The sequence below is a fragment of the Amblyomma americanum genome, chromosome 9 (genome assembly GCF_052857255.1).
Source record: "Amblyomma americanum isolate KBUSLIRL-KWMA chromosome 9, ASM5285725v1, whole genome shotgun sequence".
NCBI lineage: Eukaryota > Metazoa > Arthropoda > Arachnida > Ixodida > Ixodidae > Amblyomma > Amblyomma americanum.
The window spans coordinates 14,141,274-14,159,843 of record NC_135505.1 but is presented as its reverse complement, the minus strand read 5'-3'; the positions used below and the strand labels follow the sequence as shown (position 1 = coordinate 14,159,843).

Below are 18,570 nucleotides of genomic sequence, written 5' to 3'. Positions count from 1 at the left end.
CTGTGGGTACGGTGAGTTACCCACCGTGTCTGCCTCAGTGGGCGGGGAATTTCGTAGGGAATTTAAAATTTCACGTGGTCACTGATTGGTCCATTTCGGTCATGTGACTCTAATGATGGCATCAGGGAATTGACTATTCAGTTAATAATTTACGGAGAAGCCGCAAACGTTTTGTGAAATGATAGTCTCTATGCTACTGCATTAATAGAAAAAGGAAGAAACTGCACATCAATACCACTTTTCAAAAGCTATCTGAAATCTGCTTTTACAATTTCACAGTTTCATGCCAAAGTGTGTTGGCATGTGATCTGTTATCCTTCAAAGGATGACCACGGCGCGGAACGACTGCAGTAGGAGAGTTGAATGTTGAGGCAAATAGATGATAAAATTTGTTACTCAATATGAAGCCAGGACGTTGGCGACAATGAGAAAGGTTATCTGAATGAGCACGCGCTTTTACGTGGCGGCGCAGTTAAAACTTAATTAAAAGGGAAAAATTAATCAGAAGCATTCTTTGCAGCTACATATATTACACTATCCATTCGCCTCCTTCATTGTGAAGAAGGGAAATGCTAGTGACTAACTGCTAGGATTCCGCAGGCATTTTCACATTTTTCCCATGAGGCAACAAGTTGTATAGAAGGCAGTGCCGTACCCCTTCCGCTGGTTTTGCTGGCCCAGGTTGCGGCACAGCGACGGGAATCCAGATGACGGGCGGCGATGTCGGCTGCGATGGGGAAAGACCGACGAGGCGCATGGCCAGAAGCACGGCATTCATAGAAGCCAGGCTCGGGTCGTTGGATGCTCCTTCGAAGCGTGGCATTGTCTGGAGCAGAACTGGCGGCTGCCCATTGTACTGGAATCTGTCGGGCGCAAGACCGGCGCCGCCAGTTCCGGCTTCTCTCCCTGGCTCCATAGCGGTGGTGCCTGCTGGCACCGGAACCTCGACCTCGTCCTTCCCTGGCGCGCTGCTGGTGGGACGTCTCCTGCCGTACCTCTCGCCATGCTCTGAGCATTTCTTCATGACCTGGCAGGGAATGAGAACATCGCAATTGAGATGCCAACGTGAACATTAAAAGACTCGACGGCACCCAAAAGAACTTGCGCGACATCGAGAGAATGGAGGCTTTCCCCAGAACACTAAATCTTTACAATGCTACATTCCACAAGCTCGAAGGCAAGATCGTTTGCCCCGATATTAACCGCCCTGCAAGCCGTTTGCCTGAAATTCCTTTCATTATTTTTGAGGTCACTGTGCGGCTATTGAGCTCAGGGTCTAAAGTTAATCTCACGGAACGCTTGTCGACGAAGTTGGGCTTAGTGTCAGCGCCTGTGAAGTACATTAAGACGACGGATGAAATGTCGGTTCACTGCTTCACCCTCCTACCAACTTCACCGTCCAAATTTATCCTTTTTTATTTCAGGCAAAGGTGTTATACAGAGCCTTCTCCGGTGGATTCAGGTGACCGGATGTTGGCAGTGCCGTGACAGCCACAAAATGTTACGGACTAACGCTTACATGCCGCTCACGTTTCATCGCCAGACGAGCTCCGCCCATTTGACCAAAGCCAAGCCCGTGAATATTGGCCCCTTGCAATCGCAGTGGCAGCCCACGCTGCCACAAAAATACGTAGGTCTTAGACTTATGGAGGTCTTAGCCTTGAGCCAGAGATTAGGCAGACGCACGGCGAGATCTGTCGCATAGGTTAGCGTGCTACACAGCACCGCGTGAACATTAAACTTTTTTAAAATTTGTGCACGCAATCAATTTATTCACCATTAAATCAATGGCGTGACCTTCTTCAGCTACGCGCGCGAGATTAAAGTGCAAGCCATCCGAATTTTAAGTTGAGAAAATTGGTCGTTACGATTCTTAGCTGAAGGCATCTAAAGTGACGCTAGAAAGCCATGACGAAGCACTGAAGAAATGGCGAGCGCGAACTACCAAATCAGTGTATGTTCAACCAAAAGCGGCGCTTATGACCATGCAATATATGAAAACAAGGCAAAAAAAGCGAAGGTAATTTATCGAAGGATAAAATGCACATGGAGAACCTGAAAAATTACAAAGCAAAGTGATTACATCACAGAAGCGGGCGCTGCTGTCTGTGATGCAACAATTGTGCACGGTTTTCCTCTTCTATTGTTAAATCCTAAACCGCAAAGTAAATGTCATACCATATTTCCGTGTCAAAAGTGAATACGAGGCAGGCAGTCTGCCGAGAACTCTACGCTCGAAACTAAGACCTGCACAGTAGCCGACTCAAAGGGCTTTGAAAATAGTCCACAGCCATCACATGGAAGCGATCACAACTGCGGAAAATGAAGAACTCGTAAAGCACGACGATGTCTAGTGCAGATATAGCACACCGCTTACTCAAGGCAACTGGAAATCCGTCACGGTAGTGGACCTGTGCATTTTAACAAAATGAAGAGGCTAGCTAATTCTATACATAGATTGATAATTCAAAGCGCAAGAAAAATAACGGGCGAAAGAATTGGACTAGAAAATTGCTGGGACAGTCAAGTAAATTCGTTCCGTGTATTGTGCTGCGCTTGGAATTTGCACAATCCCATAACGAAGGACACCAACCGCGGACGTTGTTAAGGCCTGAGCACACGCAGCCCTGGATGACATTGGGAAAACTTTGGGTCACTTTTAGATAAGAAACTGCTAGGTTTTGCTGTTTGAAGACTTGCTCCCAGGTGTGTTTCTAGGATTCGATAATAAAGCGCAGCTAACCTGCTACGGTTGTTGCCAGCGCTCTTGTTGACGGGCTCTTTTTTTCAACCTCTGAGCTCCTCTTGCTGCGGTTGATGAGGCGTACAGTGGCTCACTCCTACATAGGGCAATCGTCGACTAATATGGTGGACGGCGACCGACAGAAGTGTGTGTCACTTCTGCTTCCTCTTCTTTCGGACAGCTTATGGACGTCAAATATTGTCGCATTCAAATGCTACCGGCCGGATGGTCATGTTACGTCTAAAAAAGAAAATATATTTAACCTACAGGAGAAAGTACAGGCAGGAACACAAAGTGTTTCTGTTTTTTTTTTTAAGAAGCACGGTAGTTCATCACATTTCGCTTCACGGCTTCACGGTCATCACGGCTGCTGAAGCCGTGACCGCACTAGCGCTAGGCGCGGGTGGAGTACAGGACGTGACGGAAGCGTTGTGCACGACGAGAGGCGGACGTCTGATTCATAGCGTTGTTCTGATCATGGACTGCTGCTCTCATTCCTTCCCGGCAGAGTACAGGGCCCGCTTGCATGGAGAAGTTAGACACTCTAGTCCTTGCCTAGCCATATTCGCAGATTAGAGCGCGGTGCTCGAAGTGGTCCGTACCCTCTGCTAGAAATGAGGGAAAAAAAAGGCACTTAACCGGCTTACTTTACCGGGGGACACCTCAACCACGCAGTGAGAGAAAAAGTGGCAGGGTGTAAACGTAATTAAACCCAGTAGACTAGCGAAAGCACCTCTTTTTCCTTGTTGGCTCATGGTTTTGCTTTTCTACCCCTCTGGAACTTCTGGCGACGATATTAGTTCGATAGTAGTATTAATTGACGAAGACGATGACGTGCAACGTACAGCGTGAGTGTGCGCTGCAGTTAAATACGGGACCTGAGTGGCTGCAGCGATAGCATAGTACTCTCGTGCGCAGGCCAGCGAAGCTAATCTATTCGATGCGCCGTGGGTTGGAAACACAGTCGCGGCAATATTTATTTTATAAATTTAGTTAGGCTCACAAGGTCAATTCTATATAAGGCTTCAGCGGTGAAACAGCTTTTGTAGCTTTGTTGGTTGAAGTAGAGCTTTCGCTCTAAAACGCGAACGCTAGCTTGAAACATGCTTTTAGTCGGCGTTGGCATTTTTCTCTCATGCGCGGTGGTGTAATGACTCCACCCATAAGTTTAAGCAACTTCTTTGAGTTAAAAAAAAAATATGGAGGCACCTAATGAATTCATAGGCGAGAATTCTAAAGCATACTTTTCATGAAGAAGTAAGTAATGCACCTTACTACCCATAACTTCTCGTGGATGAGTTAACTGCCACCTGCCACGGTGCGCCGTTTAGGTTGCTTGTCTGGGGATTGTTCCTGAATAATCCGCACACGGTCAACCACACCGACGCCGACGACGACGCCGTATTTGTGAAATTGTGAAAAAATTTGTTGTGAGGACAAAAATGTGTGGGCTATGATGGACGCCATAATCTGGATATTGACGGTTAAATTCATTGTTATTAAGTATCTATAAATATTAATCATTAATAAGTAACTGTTGGTCGCCCGAGATTGCTCGGAACAACCTAACCTGGCACAACGGTGGGGCAGAATTCCCACCGGTGGTAGCACCTGCCATGCCAGGACAGTGGCGCACGGTTTAACTGCCACCTGCCAGTTTAATAAATGATCCAGCATAGAGGCAGCTCGGGGAGCGTAACTTCGATCGCACTAACTCCACCGATGGCAGCACATGTCATCGCAGGGCTGTGGCACATTCTTTAACCGCTGCACCATTGCGCAAGGAGTGGTATGACTCCCAGGTATAATTATGAACGTAAAGTTGAGAATGACCTCATGCAGATGGTCGGCGCATACGGATGCAATTTGATGCGGCAGCTGAGGGGATGGCAACCTTCATCACGAAGTTAGCGCGAAGATTAGAAGGGGTGCGATGGCGTAGCGACCGCGGCTACGAACAGCCATACGGAGATAGAATTGCCAGCTGCGTTTCATCGGGTTACATCACAGCGCAGCACGCGGTGACTGCATTCACAAAGTGAGCGGCCGGACTTACGTCTTCTAACTCGTAAGCAGCCTTAATAGTCTCTGGCGACTTTTATCTTTAAAATTAAATCACAATTGTCAGGGCTTTATCTTGCTTAAACCTACTAGCGCTCGAAAGCATTCTCAAATCGGCAAGGTCAAATTTTGGCAATGGCCTGAACCAAGGTTAAAGTTCGCCACCGTGTTGGCCACGCTTAATTACGGTTCGGCTTGGATTTTGGTACAAATCTACCACGGTCAAGTTTCAAGGGTGGTCTGGCCAAATAGGAAAGTCTCCGTCATGTTGCGCGCAGTCAATTTATCTAGACATTCATTTTGGTACAAATATGCGTAGGTCAAATTTCGGGGGTCGGTCGGTAAAATTTATTGGGTGGTACGGGCAAAATTTGGAAGCACCATCGTGTTGGGCGCGGTCAGATTCGGGGCCGGCTGGGCTAGATTTGGAAGTAACTGGGTGTTAGGATTTTAATGTCTTTTTATCATCATGATTTTGTCATGATTTTAATCATATTGACATGGTTCTTGGTGTCTTGGTGAGGGTTTGAGTGCGTTCGCATTAAATTTTTATTTTATTTTCTTCTCACTCCCTCTCAGCCACTGCTCCTTTGTTGGACACTTTGCTCTACCAATGCCGCGCCATGTCCGGCATCGGCATATCAAGCGTCAGTGACCATTCTTCGGACTACTGGAGGCGATGAAGGGATCCCAGCGTTTCGACCCGCCACTTTTCACCAGCGCGACTATCATATCTCGTATGGCACCACGCGGCTATCAACGGAAACCACAAACGCATCGACACGGACATCGGGACCATCCAGTATAAAATGCGGCTTCGCCGGATCCTTCGGCAGTGGGCGCGGCGGCAACGCCAAGATGAGCGTCACCAACCCGTTCGCATTTTTCGCACAGGTGAGCAAACGTTAAGGGAAATCATTTAGAAGTAATAACGTCTGCTTACTGTTGCTGCCGTGCCCACAGTCGCTTTGTGAATTGCTCTTGAATGTGATTGTGTTGCTCCGATATCAGCTTTTGCTTGGCGGTGATATCGAAGAAAATCCCGGCCCTATTGACCAAACGATTGCTGAACAGCTGAAGATAATTGCTGAAGACATTCAGGAAATTAAGAAAGGTACAGCTGTAACCAACCAGAAGCTTATTGCAATAGAAAAGAAGCCTGAAAAAATTAGTGGGCTTGAAACGCAAGTCACGGAGTGCGCCAGGAAAGTTACGGAATTAGAACGTAACCTTGCTACCATGACCAGCAAAATCGATGAGCTTGAGAACAGAAGCCGTCGCTCTAATCTAATCATTTATGGTGTTAAGGAGCAGGAGGATGAAACTACAGACACTTTGCATAAAACTGTCACGAAAACGGTCTTTCAGGATATACTTGGAATTACAAAGACAGACATTGAAAGAATTCATCGTCTGGGCAGACCAAGTAAAGACAACGAAACTAGACCTAGGCCTATAATCTTGAAGTTTCTTGACTACCGAGACAAACTTAGCATTCTTAAACAATGTTCTAAACTAAAAGATTCCAGTTTCTCCATTGGAGAAGATTTTTCGCTTGCTGTCAGGAATGTTAGGAAAAAATTATGGGACCGCACTAAAGAACACCATGATAGAAAAGAAAAGGTATCTCTGGTATATGACAAAGTGAAAATAAATGGTCAGCTCTTCACGTGGGATAGTGAGAGCAGTGACATTTTTCCAGTTAAGCCAAAAAACGAAGATCAAAACAACACTGGAAAGCGAATCACCAGGAGCAAACGTCAATAACTGTACTCAACTTAAATGCACGCTGTATTACAAATAAAACACATGAACTTGAAGCTATTGTGCTGGCCTTTAAACCCGATATTGTCGCAGTTACAGAGACATGGTTACACAAAAACATTTCAGACCGTGAAATTGTGCCGTCGGGCTACACAATTGTAAGAAAAGACAGAGAATCAAAAGGAGGGGGCGTCGCTCTGCTTATTAAAGGTGACATAAAATATTCAGTCATGCCGGACGTTCCAACAGTTGAAGCAGTTTGGTGTAAGATTTATCTGACAAATGGTATCGCGCACGTTGGCGCTGTTTATCGGCCACCAAACGCACAAAACACGTACCTAGATCCCTTGTTTGATTACATGTTAAAGCATATGTCTGGCAGCAGGATACTAATGGCAGGAGATTTTAACTTTACAGAAATTGACTGGAGCTCTCTCGGTTCAGGAACTGTGGCAAGCTCCATAATGCTTGATTTTTTATTCACATTTAATCTAAGTCAGCTTGTTTCCACGCCCACTCGCATCCAGGGAGCGTCCAGAACAATTCTCGACCTAATATTTGTTACAGACCACTTCCTCCGCGGTACAATTAACATTCATACACATGAAGGCCTTTCTGACCATGAACTGGTGGTGTGCACCTTGCCCTTACCGAATGTCATCCGCTCTCATCGTCCATTTAAAAGTGTACACGTATTTAATAGAGCAGATGACGCAGCCATACTTACATACCTTGCTCACGAATTTCGAGACTTCTATGATCTCTGCACCAACGAACAAACCAGCATAGACGAGGCCTGGCTTCAATTGAAAGCTCTTATTGGGCATTGCATTGACCGTTTCGTACTCTCAACAAAAAAGGTCGTCCGTAAGCAAAGTCATTGGATCACGCGTGAAATAATACATACGAAGCGCAAAATAAAAAGGCTACGCAAATCTAACAAGTTACGAGCTGTCCCAGCCTACCAATTGCGGATCCAGGAATTAACAAAGTCACTTAAGAGTAAAATTAAATGCTCGAAAGAACGTTTCTGCAGTAGTACTTTAAACAATTTTATCAAAACAGCCCCGTATAAGTTTTGGCATTATATAAATCAACGTCCAAACCCTCATCCCCCGGTTTCCCCCCAGGAAGGCAGAGAAAAGGCAAATTCATTCAACCGGTACTTTCAGTCAATTTTTACGCCAGACGACAACCAGCTTCCTGAATGCAGGCCCAGCACTACCGCCCACGTCAAACTGCCAGGCGTTCCTATTATCTGAGAGCGGACTGTTATCGCTTCTGCTGAGTCTAGACGAGAAGAAAAGCAACGGACCGGACGGAATCCCAAATGCTTTTCTAAGACGGTATGCGGAACCAGTCAGTAAGTTTCTTTCTCTTGTTTACTCAAAACCACTCCGGGAAGGCCGTTTACCATCAGAATGGAATATAGCTAAAGTAGTCCCCGTGCACAAGTCAGGCAACTCATCTTCACCGACTAATTATCGCCCCATTTCACTGACCTGCACGTGCTGTAAATCACTGGAGCATATAATACTTAGATACATGACTCAGTTTGTAGAAGAACACAATCTACTTAATTCAAACCAACATGGGTTTAGATTCGGCCTATCTACCGTTACCCAGCTAATTGAAACCCTCCATGACTTCGCATTAGGCATAAACGACCAGTCACAAATTGATGCTATTTTTTTTAGATTTATCAAAAGCCTTTGATCGGGTGTCCCACATGAAATTGTTATTTAAACTAGAGAACTTATTTGGAGACGGCCCGGTTCTTCGCTGGATTAGTGACTATCTTGCAGATCGCTACCAGTTTGTGCAGCTTGGTGAATGCGTTTCAGACGCGGTTCCTGTTCTATCCGGCGTACCACAGGGCTCAGTACTTGCTCCGCTTTTGTTCTTACTCTACATTAACGACGTAACCAGGAATATAAATGTCAAAGTTCGCCTATTCGCAGATGATTGCGTGATCTATCAAGAGATCAAAAATTCCAATGACCAAGTAAACCTTAACAACGCCCTGAATCGTGTCGCGCAATGGTGCAATAAATGGCAGATGATTATGAATCCAGACTAAACAGTTTCCATGACAATTAGCAAGAAAAAGACACCATTAAAATTTGAATATCGCCTCAACAACGTCCCGTTACGTAAAGTGCAGGAGTATCGGTACTTGGGCGTATCGATAACATCAGATCTTACTTAACTGGTCAACGCACGTTCGAAACGTCACAAAAAAAGCTACGAACAAACTATTTTTTCTCAAACGTATGCTGCGTCATTCTGCTCCTTGCACTAAGCAACTCGCATATGTCACCCTCATTCGTCCAGTTCTTGAATATGCCAACATAGCTTGGTTTCCGTACGTGAAAAACGATGTGACCATGTTAGAAAGCGTGCAGCGCAAGGCTGTTCGTTTCATATTCAACAGATACCGCCGCACCGATTCCCCAACTGAACTACTGCATCTCGCAGGCCTTCCGACGCTGACTAACCGAGCCAAGGTACACCGCTTGAAGTTCCCTGCTTTAAGATTGATCCCTTAGCCTTTGTTAGTATCAACCGTTCTAGAAACACACGCCACAAACACGCTCTCACAATTAAGGAATTTTCGTGTAAAAACAACGCCTTTCTCTACTCCTTTTTTCCTCTCGCAGTGCGCGAGTGGAACAAACTTGATCCAGTAATTGCACAACAAAGCTCGCCTGAAAACTTTACCCAGCTTGTAGAAGAAGCACTATTGTGGCCAAACGCAGAGTAAAACTATTGTATGGTATCTGTGTTATTATCACATTGATCATTTTGCTTTCATAGTTTTGTGCTGCATTACTTGCATGTATTTTATGATCCTAATTTTACAAATTGTGTACTTACCATTGTTATTTATGTATTTTGGAACACAGTAAGTTTTCTGTGTTGCCTCTTGACTTCCTTGTACATATCCCTTGACACGTCCTGTATTAATGTAACCAGTCGATTGTGCCGCTCTCTCTGGTATAATTCTTTGTTAATAATACTGTAAAATTTTTTTTCTATACCCACCCCTGTTACAATCCCTCTGGGGATTGACAGTATATTTAAATAAAAAATAAAAAAACAAAACTCATATTGATGCTACCATCGTCGCTTCGATGCGTTTGCAAATGGTAGAAGCCGAGCTAATTCGCCGTATAACCGGTGCCACAGTATACAGAGAAGAGATACTACCGCACTTCACCGGGAGCTTAGATGATGAACCTGCCATCTGTTGCATCGTAACTAGGACAAGAAGTCAGCTAGCTAGCAGATGTAGCAATCGAAATCAAGCAAGCAGTTCTGCATTCTCTATCCTCCTTCGTTCCTCACCTCGCGTGCGCGCGAGCACCGTGCTTGAAAGGCTTCGTGGTAGTCTTCACTACGTTTTCGCCGCACTTAAATATTCTGATAGGTAATAGTTCTTGTCTACAACGTATATAGTCTTTGAACTTTGCAGGTAGCTTCTTTTGACGTTTGCTTCTGCGGGACGAAGTAGAGTGGCTACTGTTGAGGAACACGATGTTTGAAGAGTGGCTGTAGGTTCTGAAGTGGGCGAATCGGGGCGCGGTGACGGGTTCTTACTGACATCAGTGATATTGAAGTTATGCTGGGTTGGAGACGTATTGCAAGATGAGCTCTGATCCGTGTTTCAGAAATGACAATTGGCTGGCGCTCGGGTACAGTCGATGGGTGCTAAAATCTCAGCGAAAAGAGCCTCCGGAGCTGAGGACGGTAATTGCTCCTTAAAGAACAGCTGAACATTTGAATGAGTGCCACACTCAGCCATCGTCCAGCAGGTATGAGGTAGGTCCACGTCGCTCCACAACTCTTCGAGGCTCCGAAAACTGAGCAGACAGCTTGCCTCGTACAGTTGCGAACACGCACATAATCGTACAGTTGAGAACACGCACATAGGCTTGCGAACACGCACATAGTCGCCGATGTGAAAGTCAAGGTGTTTGTCTCCACTCCACTGGTCCGCATAAAGCTTATGCTTGGCTTGCTTCTTCTCAAGCCTCTGTCGAAATAGCTCAAACGCTTTTCTAGGATCTGCCGAAAAGCTCTGATCCTGCAGGCCCAGGACGTTAGGTCTTGTGCGGGGCAACCGGCCATGAAGCAGGACGGCTGGTGCGATTCCTGTCGTGGCATGTGGCGTACATCGGTAGACACCGAGGTCGCCCACAACATCAGTACATTAGTCACGTCGCTTTATAAAGCCAGCTGAACGTATGCCTTGAAAACCGTATTAAACCGTTGGACAAGTTCATTGGCTTGGGGGTGATAAACCGACGAGTAGCATATCTCCCGATCCTTGAGAAAAGTTTGGATATCCGCAGATGAGAACTGTGTTCAGTGTTCAGGCACAATCTGCTGAAGATAACCCTCACGACCAGAGCCCGAGGAGAAATTCTGGAACTGTTGCAGTTGTGACAGCAATCGTGAAAGAAGCTATAGTAGTCCATGAGCGTGATTGCGAAGCAACAGTCCCAAGGCTTGTCTGGGAAGGCGACAGGTTGCAGAGGAGCTGCAACTTGTCAAGCCGACTGTCAAGTAGATCTCTTGTAGTCTGCTTTTCGTGCGGTTGATTCCGGGATGCTACTCGTGCACGATGCTCTTGAGGCGTTGTCGCAAACTTTCGGGAACGATGACTCGGTCACCATAGTACAACACGCCATTTAGAATAGACAACTCCGCGCGTAGGAGATAGTATGGCATGAGATTTTGCGGCAGGGATTTCTTGTCAGACAATGTTGCAGATCGTCGCTGATGGTTGCCTCTTGTAGCTCTTATAAATTCACAGCTGGGGATAGCAGGCATACGAAATCGTCGTCACTTGCGTCGAACGTAGCGCAGGAAGTAACAGAAGCGTATCATCAAGTATCATGGAATGACACTCTAGCGATGCACCTTTTATCGTCATTTGTAGGGCCGCAATGACATCCAGACCAAGCAGGGTTTTCCCTCCCGAGACAACATACAACAGGATACAGGCGGTACGGTCGTGGAATTTTGCTGCCGTAACAAAACACCCTTGTACGATTACTCTTGACTTAGAGTAGTCCAGGAGTTGAACTGAGGTTGATCTAAGAGGGAAGCTATCCGCGAAGTATCGGTGGTAAATATCTTAAGCAAGAACATACACTGATGAACCGGCGTCAGTCAGGAAGCGGATGGACTTGCCTTCAATTAGGACAGAGGCAAAGATTCAATTTTTCTCACCTTTAGCTTGTAGAATAACCGCACTTCTGGAGTCATTCGGCATCGACGGTTCATCAGCAGTATCTTGGACTTCTGAACTTCAACTTGACGATCGGACGACTTGGACAGACAGCCCAAATGACCCACTCTGCCACACCGGCAACACTTCCGGTGCGGGCCCGGCTTGCGGGATAAGTGTAGTGGGCTGACTACTGCCAGATGGGCAGTAAAACCGCAGCGGTAGCACATGCGCTCTGGAAGTGCAGGTGGAGGAATTGATGTGTGGCAATGGCACTTGTAGCACTGGGTCTGACGTGCTTGTCCCGATGCGCGCTCGCATCCAACGTGCTGTACTAGAGCAACTTCTTCAGATTACTCCTTGGCTACACGCGAAATTTCTCGCACGGTCGAGCAAGGATTGTCACGCAATAGAATCAAGGATTAGCCTTCCATAAGAAGACGCTCAAATGATGACTGGTGGTCTTCTCCACCAGCTGGTACCTGATGATGTCGTCGGCCAAGCTCCCAAAACCACAGTCGCCGGCAAGGCTACGAAGAACAGCGACGTACTCATCACCTGTCTCTCCTGAAGCTAGTAATCGACGGCAAAAACGATGATGTGCTGCGATCACATTCAAAGAAGATTGGTAGTGCTCTGCCTGAATGGACATCGCCTCACCGAATTCGTCACGGTGAGGTGCCTCGTTAGCGGAGGTCGACGCAGCAGGCGTAGTGGCTGGAGTAGACGACGGCGATAATGCGTAGAAAATGCGCTTATCTTATAGTCTCAAACAGTTCATCAGGATGGCCTTCCGCCGGTCCGCGGCGAGTGTGGTGGCACCAAACGCCAGCATGTTGTTCCAGAACTCCAGCTCCCATTGCCCCTATGGAAGGGCAGGACGACCAGGAGTGGGAAGGAATGGTGGCGGCGGCTGAATACGCGAGAAACTCATGACTGAAGGAGGCCACGCCAAGATCCTGGTTTAAACTATCATCCTCGTCGGCAAAACATGCTGTGTCGTAACTAGGACCAGAAGACAGCATACGCAGCAATCGACCTCAAGCAAGCCGTTCTGTATTCTCTATCATCTTTCGTTCCTTACCTCGCGTGCGCGCGAGCATCGCTCGTGCAACGCTTCGTCGTCGTCTTCACTACGCCATCCAAAGAGCCGCCACTGCCCAAGCTTCTTGGCAAATATTTTGCCCTCTAATCCAGCAATATGTTGAATTCCTTGCATCGTCTCTTGCTACGCATTTGGAGAGACCCACAAGCATCTTGTCACCGCAGCCTACACCTGCTCCTACCTATTCCGGTGCTTTGCCAGCGCCACTGCCCTTTCATCATCATCATCAGCCTTACTACACCCACTGCAGGGCAAAGGCCTCTCCCATGTCTCTCCAATTAACCCTATCCTTTGCCAGCTGCATCCACCCTTTGCCTGCAAACTTCTTAATCTCATCCGCCCACCTAACCTTCTGCCGCCCCCTGCTCCGCTTACTTTCTCTTGGAATCCACTCCGTTACCCTTAAGGACCAGCGGTTATCTTGCCTTCGGATTACATGCCCTGCCCAAGCCCATTTCTTTCTCTTGATTTCTACTAGGATGTCATTAACCCGTGTTTGTTCCCTCACCCACTCTGCCCGCTTCCGATCTCTTAACGTTACACCTATCATTTTTCTTTCCATGGCTCGCTGCGTTGTCCTTAACTTAAGCTGAACTCTTTTCGTTAGCCTCCACGTTTCTGCCCCGTAGGTGAGTACCGGTAAGATTAAGCTGTTGTACACTTTCCTCTTGAGGGAAATTGGTAAACTGCCACTCATGATCTGCAAAAGTTTGCCGTATGCGCTCCACCCCATTCTTATCCTTCTAGTTATCTCCCTCTCATGATCCGGATCAGCTGTCACTACCTGCCCTAAGTAGACGTATTCCGTCACAATTTCTAGGCTCTCGCTGCTAATTGTAAACTGTTGTTCCCTTGCTAGGCTGTTGAACATTACCTTGGTTTTCTGCATGTTAATTTGTAGACCCATCGATCTGCTCTGCCTGTCTAACTCATTGATCATGATTTGCAGTTCACCTCCTAAGTGACTCAGCAAGGCAATGTCATCAGCAAATCGCAGATTATTTAGGTATTCTCCATTTATTCTTATTCCCAACTGTTCCCAATTCAAGCCTCGAAATACCCACTGTAAACATGCGGTGAACAGCAGTGGGGAGATCGTGTCTCTTTGCCTGACGCCCTTCCTTATTGGAATTTTATTGCTGACTGTATGGAGGACTATAGTAGCTGTGCAGTTGCTATATATATATATATTCCAGTATTTTGACATAAGGCTCTTCTACTCCCTGATTACGCAATGCCTGTATGACTGCTGAGGTTTCCACTGAGTCGAATGCTTTCTCGTAATCAATGAAAGCTATATATAGAGGTTGGTTATATTCTGCGCATTTCTCTATCACCTGATTGATAGTGTGAATATGATCTATTGTGGAATATCCTTTACGAAAGCCTGCCTGATCATTTGGTTGATTAAAGTCTAACGTTGCCCTGACTCTATTAGCGATTACCTTAGTAAATACTTTGTAGGCAACGGATAGTAAGCTGATCGGCCTGTAATTTTTCAAGTCCTTGTCGTCTCCCTTCTTATTAATTAAGATAATATTTGCATTCTTCCAAGCTTCTGGTACAGTCGAGGTCATAAGGCATTGCGTATACAGGGTGGCTAGTTTTTCTAGCACGATGTCCCCTCCATCCTTCAACAGATCTGCTGTTACCTGATCTTCCCCAGCTGCTTTTCCCCTTTTCATTGCTTCTAAGGCTTTCTTTACTTCATCTTTCGTTACTGGCGGGATGACGCATTGCTGTGCACTGCCCTTTCACACTTTGCCAATCGGAACATGTCATCTCCCGTACTTGTAACACAGCCGCAATACTCGCTACCTATAGCATTGGAGATTGCTTTTTTTCTTTAGTAATTTGTGGGCTTAATCAAAGGAATAATAATAGTGCAATTCTTTTATCGCTGGAAGGCAATTGAGTAGAATGAAGAAAAAACAGCCACATCACGCCGGTGCACTGTGAAGCCACTACCTCTGAATTTTGCGTCCGGTGTTCTACTAACTGAGCTACTGCGGCGGCTGTCAAATCTTACTTTCTGGGTATTTACTTTCAATACGTGGACGGCATACATAGCATATCAGAGTTTTAGTAGAGCTTCCGCCCTCTCCGTTCTATTCTCGCAGTATTACAGGACTCATCAACGTTTGACGTACTACGTCCGCAGCTAAGGACGAAGGTGCCTCTGGCGAACTCTCTCAAGGAGAGGTGACACGATATCCCTGAAATCAGATCATTGGACAGCCGTTGCCTTAGCTCAGTTGGTAGAGCACCGGACGGTAAATTTGGAGGTCGGGGCCTCGCATGCCGTGGGCTCCGTGTAGATGATGTTTCTTATGCTTTTTGATCAATTATCTTTCAGTGAAAAAATATTTGCACTATTATTATCTCAATGATTAAGCTCACAGTACTGTGCGTGTGGATATTAATATGCAGAAAACCAAAGGAATATTCAACAGTCTCGCAAGGGAACAGCAGTTCACAATTGTTAGCGAGGGGCTGGAAGAAGTAAGGGAATACGTGTGCATAGGACAGGTAGTGATCGGAGATCCGCATCATGAGAGGGAAATAACTAGAAGATCAAGAATGGGGTGGGGCGCACTTGGAAGGCTCTCAGATAATGAATGGCAGTTTAAGAATATCTCTCAAGAAAAAGTATAGAACAGCTGTATATCACAGGTACTCACCTATGGGGCAGATACGTGGAGGCTAATGAAAAGCTTTCAAGTTTAGTTATGGACGGTGCAGTGAGCTGTGGAAAGGAAGGAAGGAAGCCGGCAGAGTGGGTCAGGGATCAAACACTGCTTAATGACATCCTAATCAAAAGCAAGAGCAATAAATGAGCTTGGGCAGAGCATGTAATGCGAAGGCAAGATAGTCGATGGCCCTGAAGGGTAAGAGGATGGGTTCCAAGGGAGCGGAAGCGTACCAAGAAACTGCAGAAAGCTAGTGAGCCGGATGAGATAAAGATGTTAGCGGGGACACGATGGCCGTAGCTGGCAGAGGACAGGGTTAATTGGAGAGATATGAGAGAGGCTCTTGTCCTGCACTGGACATAGTCGGGCTGATGATGATGATGATGATTAAGCCCATAAATTATTTTTAATAGAGAGGGACATTCCCCAATGCTACTTGGTTTCGGTGATTGTTGATTTCTTTTATATATTGTCTTCGGTGTCGTTACTTGTGCAACACCTCCCGTTAGTCGAATTAAGCGAATAAACAAATTTTCTAGCACATCAACACAAAGCCTCAGATGGAACGCCAATCTCAACATCTCCTCCTCTGCTTCTCGCAAGCTATGTCCTTTGAAGCAAGAGCTGGAGGATGTTCGCGCAAAAGTTAAACGTTTAGCATATCTATCATTTCGAAAATTAAGTTAGAGTAATGCTATATCATGGGAGGCCATCATACGAAATACAATATAAGGAAAGTTGGAGAATATCAAAAGTGGAACAGTGTTTTCTTTCTTTCATGTAGAGTCACACCAGTTGTGTATCGAATGGAATTTTCAGTATTCCACTAATTTAAACGAGACTGAAAGTATTGCGACAAAATACTCCGTTTTTTACTCAGTCGCAAATGCAATACATAGGTCCACTTACCTGCCATACACGTCGGCCATTTGATCCATTATCATTATCCCGTTTACTGCCAAGAGTATAGCGATTCATTATTACATCCTCCTATTTGAATTAATTCTCTTTTCTCTTTCTCCAATCAGTCAGGATTCTGAAATGAGTATTGAGTACTGTCGAACGCATTATCGGTTTGGTAACCAGTGACTCTGCTCAGTATATGACGGCTTCAATTTCACTTCCAACGTTCTACTCATGAGTTCGTATTCTTTGCGATTGTAACACATACCTTAGTCTATTTTCAGCAATTACGTTCTTTGACTACTTTTTATGTATATAATTTTACCCCTTCTCTAAAAACCACTTCTGCTTGGGCATTTGACTAAAGTATCTTGTAAATATAATTATGAAATAAACATTAAATTTGTTAATGAAACTACACTGGCATAATCAGCATATAAATTTATCTTCCCACCATGTACACATTTAGGCACATAACTCAAGCATGTAGAAAACTGAACCGGCCGTAGAGATCATATTGCTAGGGCATCCCGTGCGATGCTGGTATAAGCAATCGTAAATGGTTAGAGTGCGGAATGGGTGCAGCTAAAAGATGTTTTAATATTCTAGATTAATGGATGCTAGATAACCGCCTCAAGGCTGTTTTGGAAAACTGCTCTAGTTGAACGAAGTGTTCGCTAATACAAAAAAAAAACTGCTTTGAACTGCGCTCCGTGAAAGCAGACGAAACCCATCCCCGCTTCCACCGCACAATACGGCTGGCCAAGCCCTGAAGTTGGACCACGCGACAGGAGCGAACTGCCTGTCACCTTCGTTGCGGTGGTCAACGGGGGAGGAGCAGAACAGCGCTCCAGAAATTTTTCAGGCGTGCTAAGCACTCACGCGAGAGTGAGGGCGAAGCTTGTCACTCGGGGCACTGTCGCAGTTTTACTCTCGTTTGGTTGCACTAAGCGCAGTGCGGTTGCGGGCCGTATGAACACCGTATGAAAGAGAAATTTCTCATTTATATGGTAAATATTCCACATCTGGTACTCTACCAAGGTACAGTTGTGCCTAAGAATGATCAAATGGTGCAATTTAGTCAGGCACGCAAAGGTGTACAATATGCCAGACCTCATCTCCCGAGGAACTCGACGCCTTGTGAACAGTTGTTACCTTCGGACAACGAATGTACCATTTATGCGCAATCCATTGATCCGGATTTTTTTTATTCATTATGAGGACTTTATTTTGAGCTACAGCAGGGCCACACTCCACCCCCCCCCCCACCCCCCTCAGGCTCCCTCCATAATGAAATAAACGTTGAAAAGTTAGGGAAAGGGTCTCTATTCGTTTCCGTCACCCAAACGCAGCACAGTTCAAATTCGTCGCGCTTGTTTTGTGCCCGCATGTTGCACAATACTTTTTTGTCCTTTGCCTCTCACTCACAGAAGCGAAGATGAGAGACTTTTTTGTCGCGACCGACGACTCTCGAGGCTGAGGCGGCAAGTCGGAGTCTCTGGACCACCGGAACACATGTTTTCCGATGGAGGACGACGACCCTTATTGTCTCCGACCGCCCTTTGATAGCTAAGCCCAGAGTGTTAGCAAACACTGGACAAACGCAGTAATGAGCCGCCCAGAGTACTCGGGCTCTTGGATACAATTGCGTATTGCGCTGCTGAAGGGAGGGGGTCCACATCCAATTTCCGTTCGTGCGTTCACAGACTTGCTATCGGGATGAGCGGCTGCTTATCTTTTGCGCAGATGTGTGGATGTGGACAACGCAGTTAAGGACAACGCAGCGAGCCATGGAAAGAAAAATGATAGGTGTAACGTTAAGAGATCGGAAGCGGGCAGAGTGGGTGAGGGAACAAACACGGGTTAATGACATCCTAGTCGAAATCAAGAGAAAGAAATGGGCTTGGGCAGGGCATGTAATGCGAAGACAAGATAACCGCTGGTCTTTAAGGGTAACGGAGTGTGTTCCAAGAGAAAGTAAGCGTAGCAGGGGGCGGCAGAAGGTTAGATGGGCGGATGAGATTAAGAAGTTTGCAGGCAAAGGGTGGATGCAGCTGGCAAAGGATGG

At 46.1% G+C, this 18,570-nt stretch overlaps 1 protein-coding gene and 1 pseudogene across 2 annotated transcripts in view; one reads left to right on the top strand and one right to left on the bottom strand.

The window, feature by feature from the left end:
• The window catches only part of LOC144104476 (uncharacterized), a 100,020-nt gene that overhangs the window by 55,416 nt on the left and 26,034 nt on the right, over positions 1-18,570 (bottom strand). The window contains exons 1-2 of one of the 2 annotated variants that reach the window (XM_077637518.1): positions 2,744-2,872; positions 656-1,027 (exon numbers count right to left, since the gene is read on the bottom strand). In XM_077637518.1, coding sequence (XP_077493644.1) covers positions 656-1,024 — 369 coding nt within the window. In that variant the 5' untranslated portion in view covers positions 1,025-1,027; positions 2,744-2,872. Of the gene's footprint in view, positions 1-655; positions 1,028-2,743; positions 2,873-18,570 lie in introns of those variants that run through there. The other variant, XM_077637517.1, reaches the window with a different exon arrangement.
• Positions 5,305-6,571, top strand: LOC144105049 (uncharacterized; annotated as a pseudogene).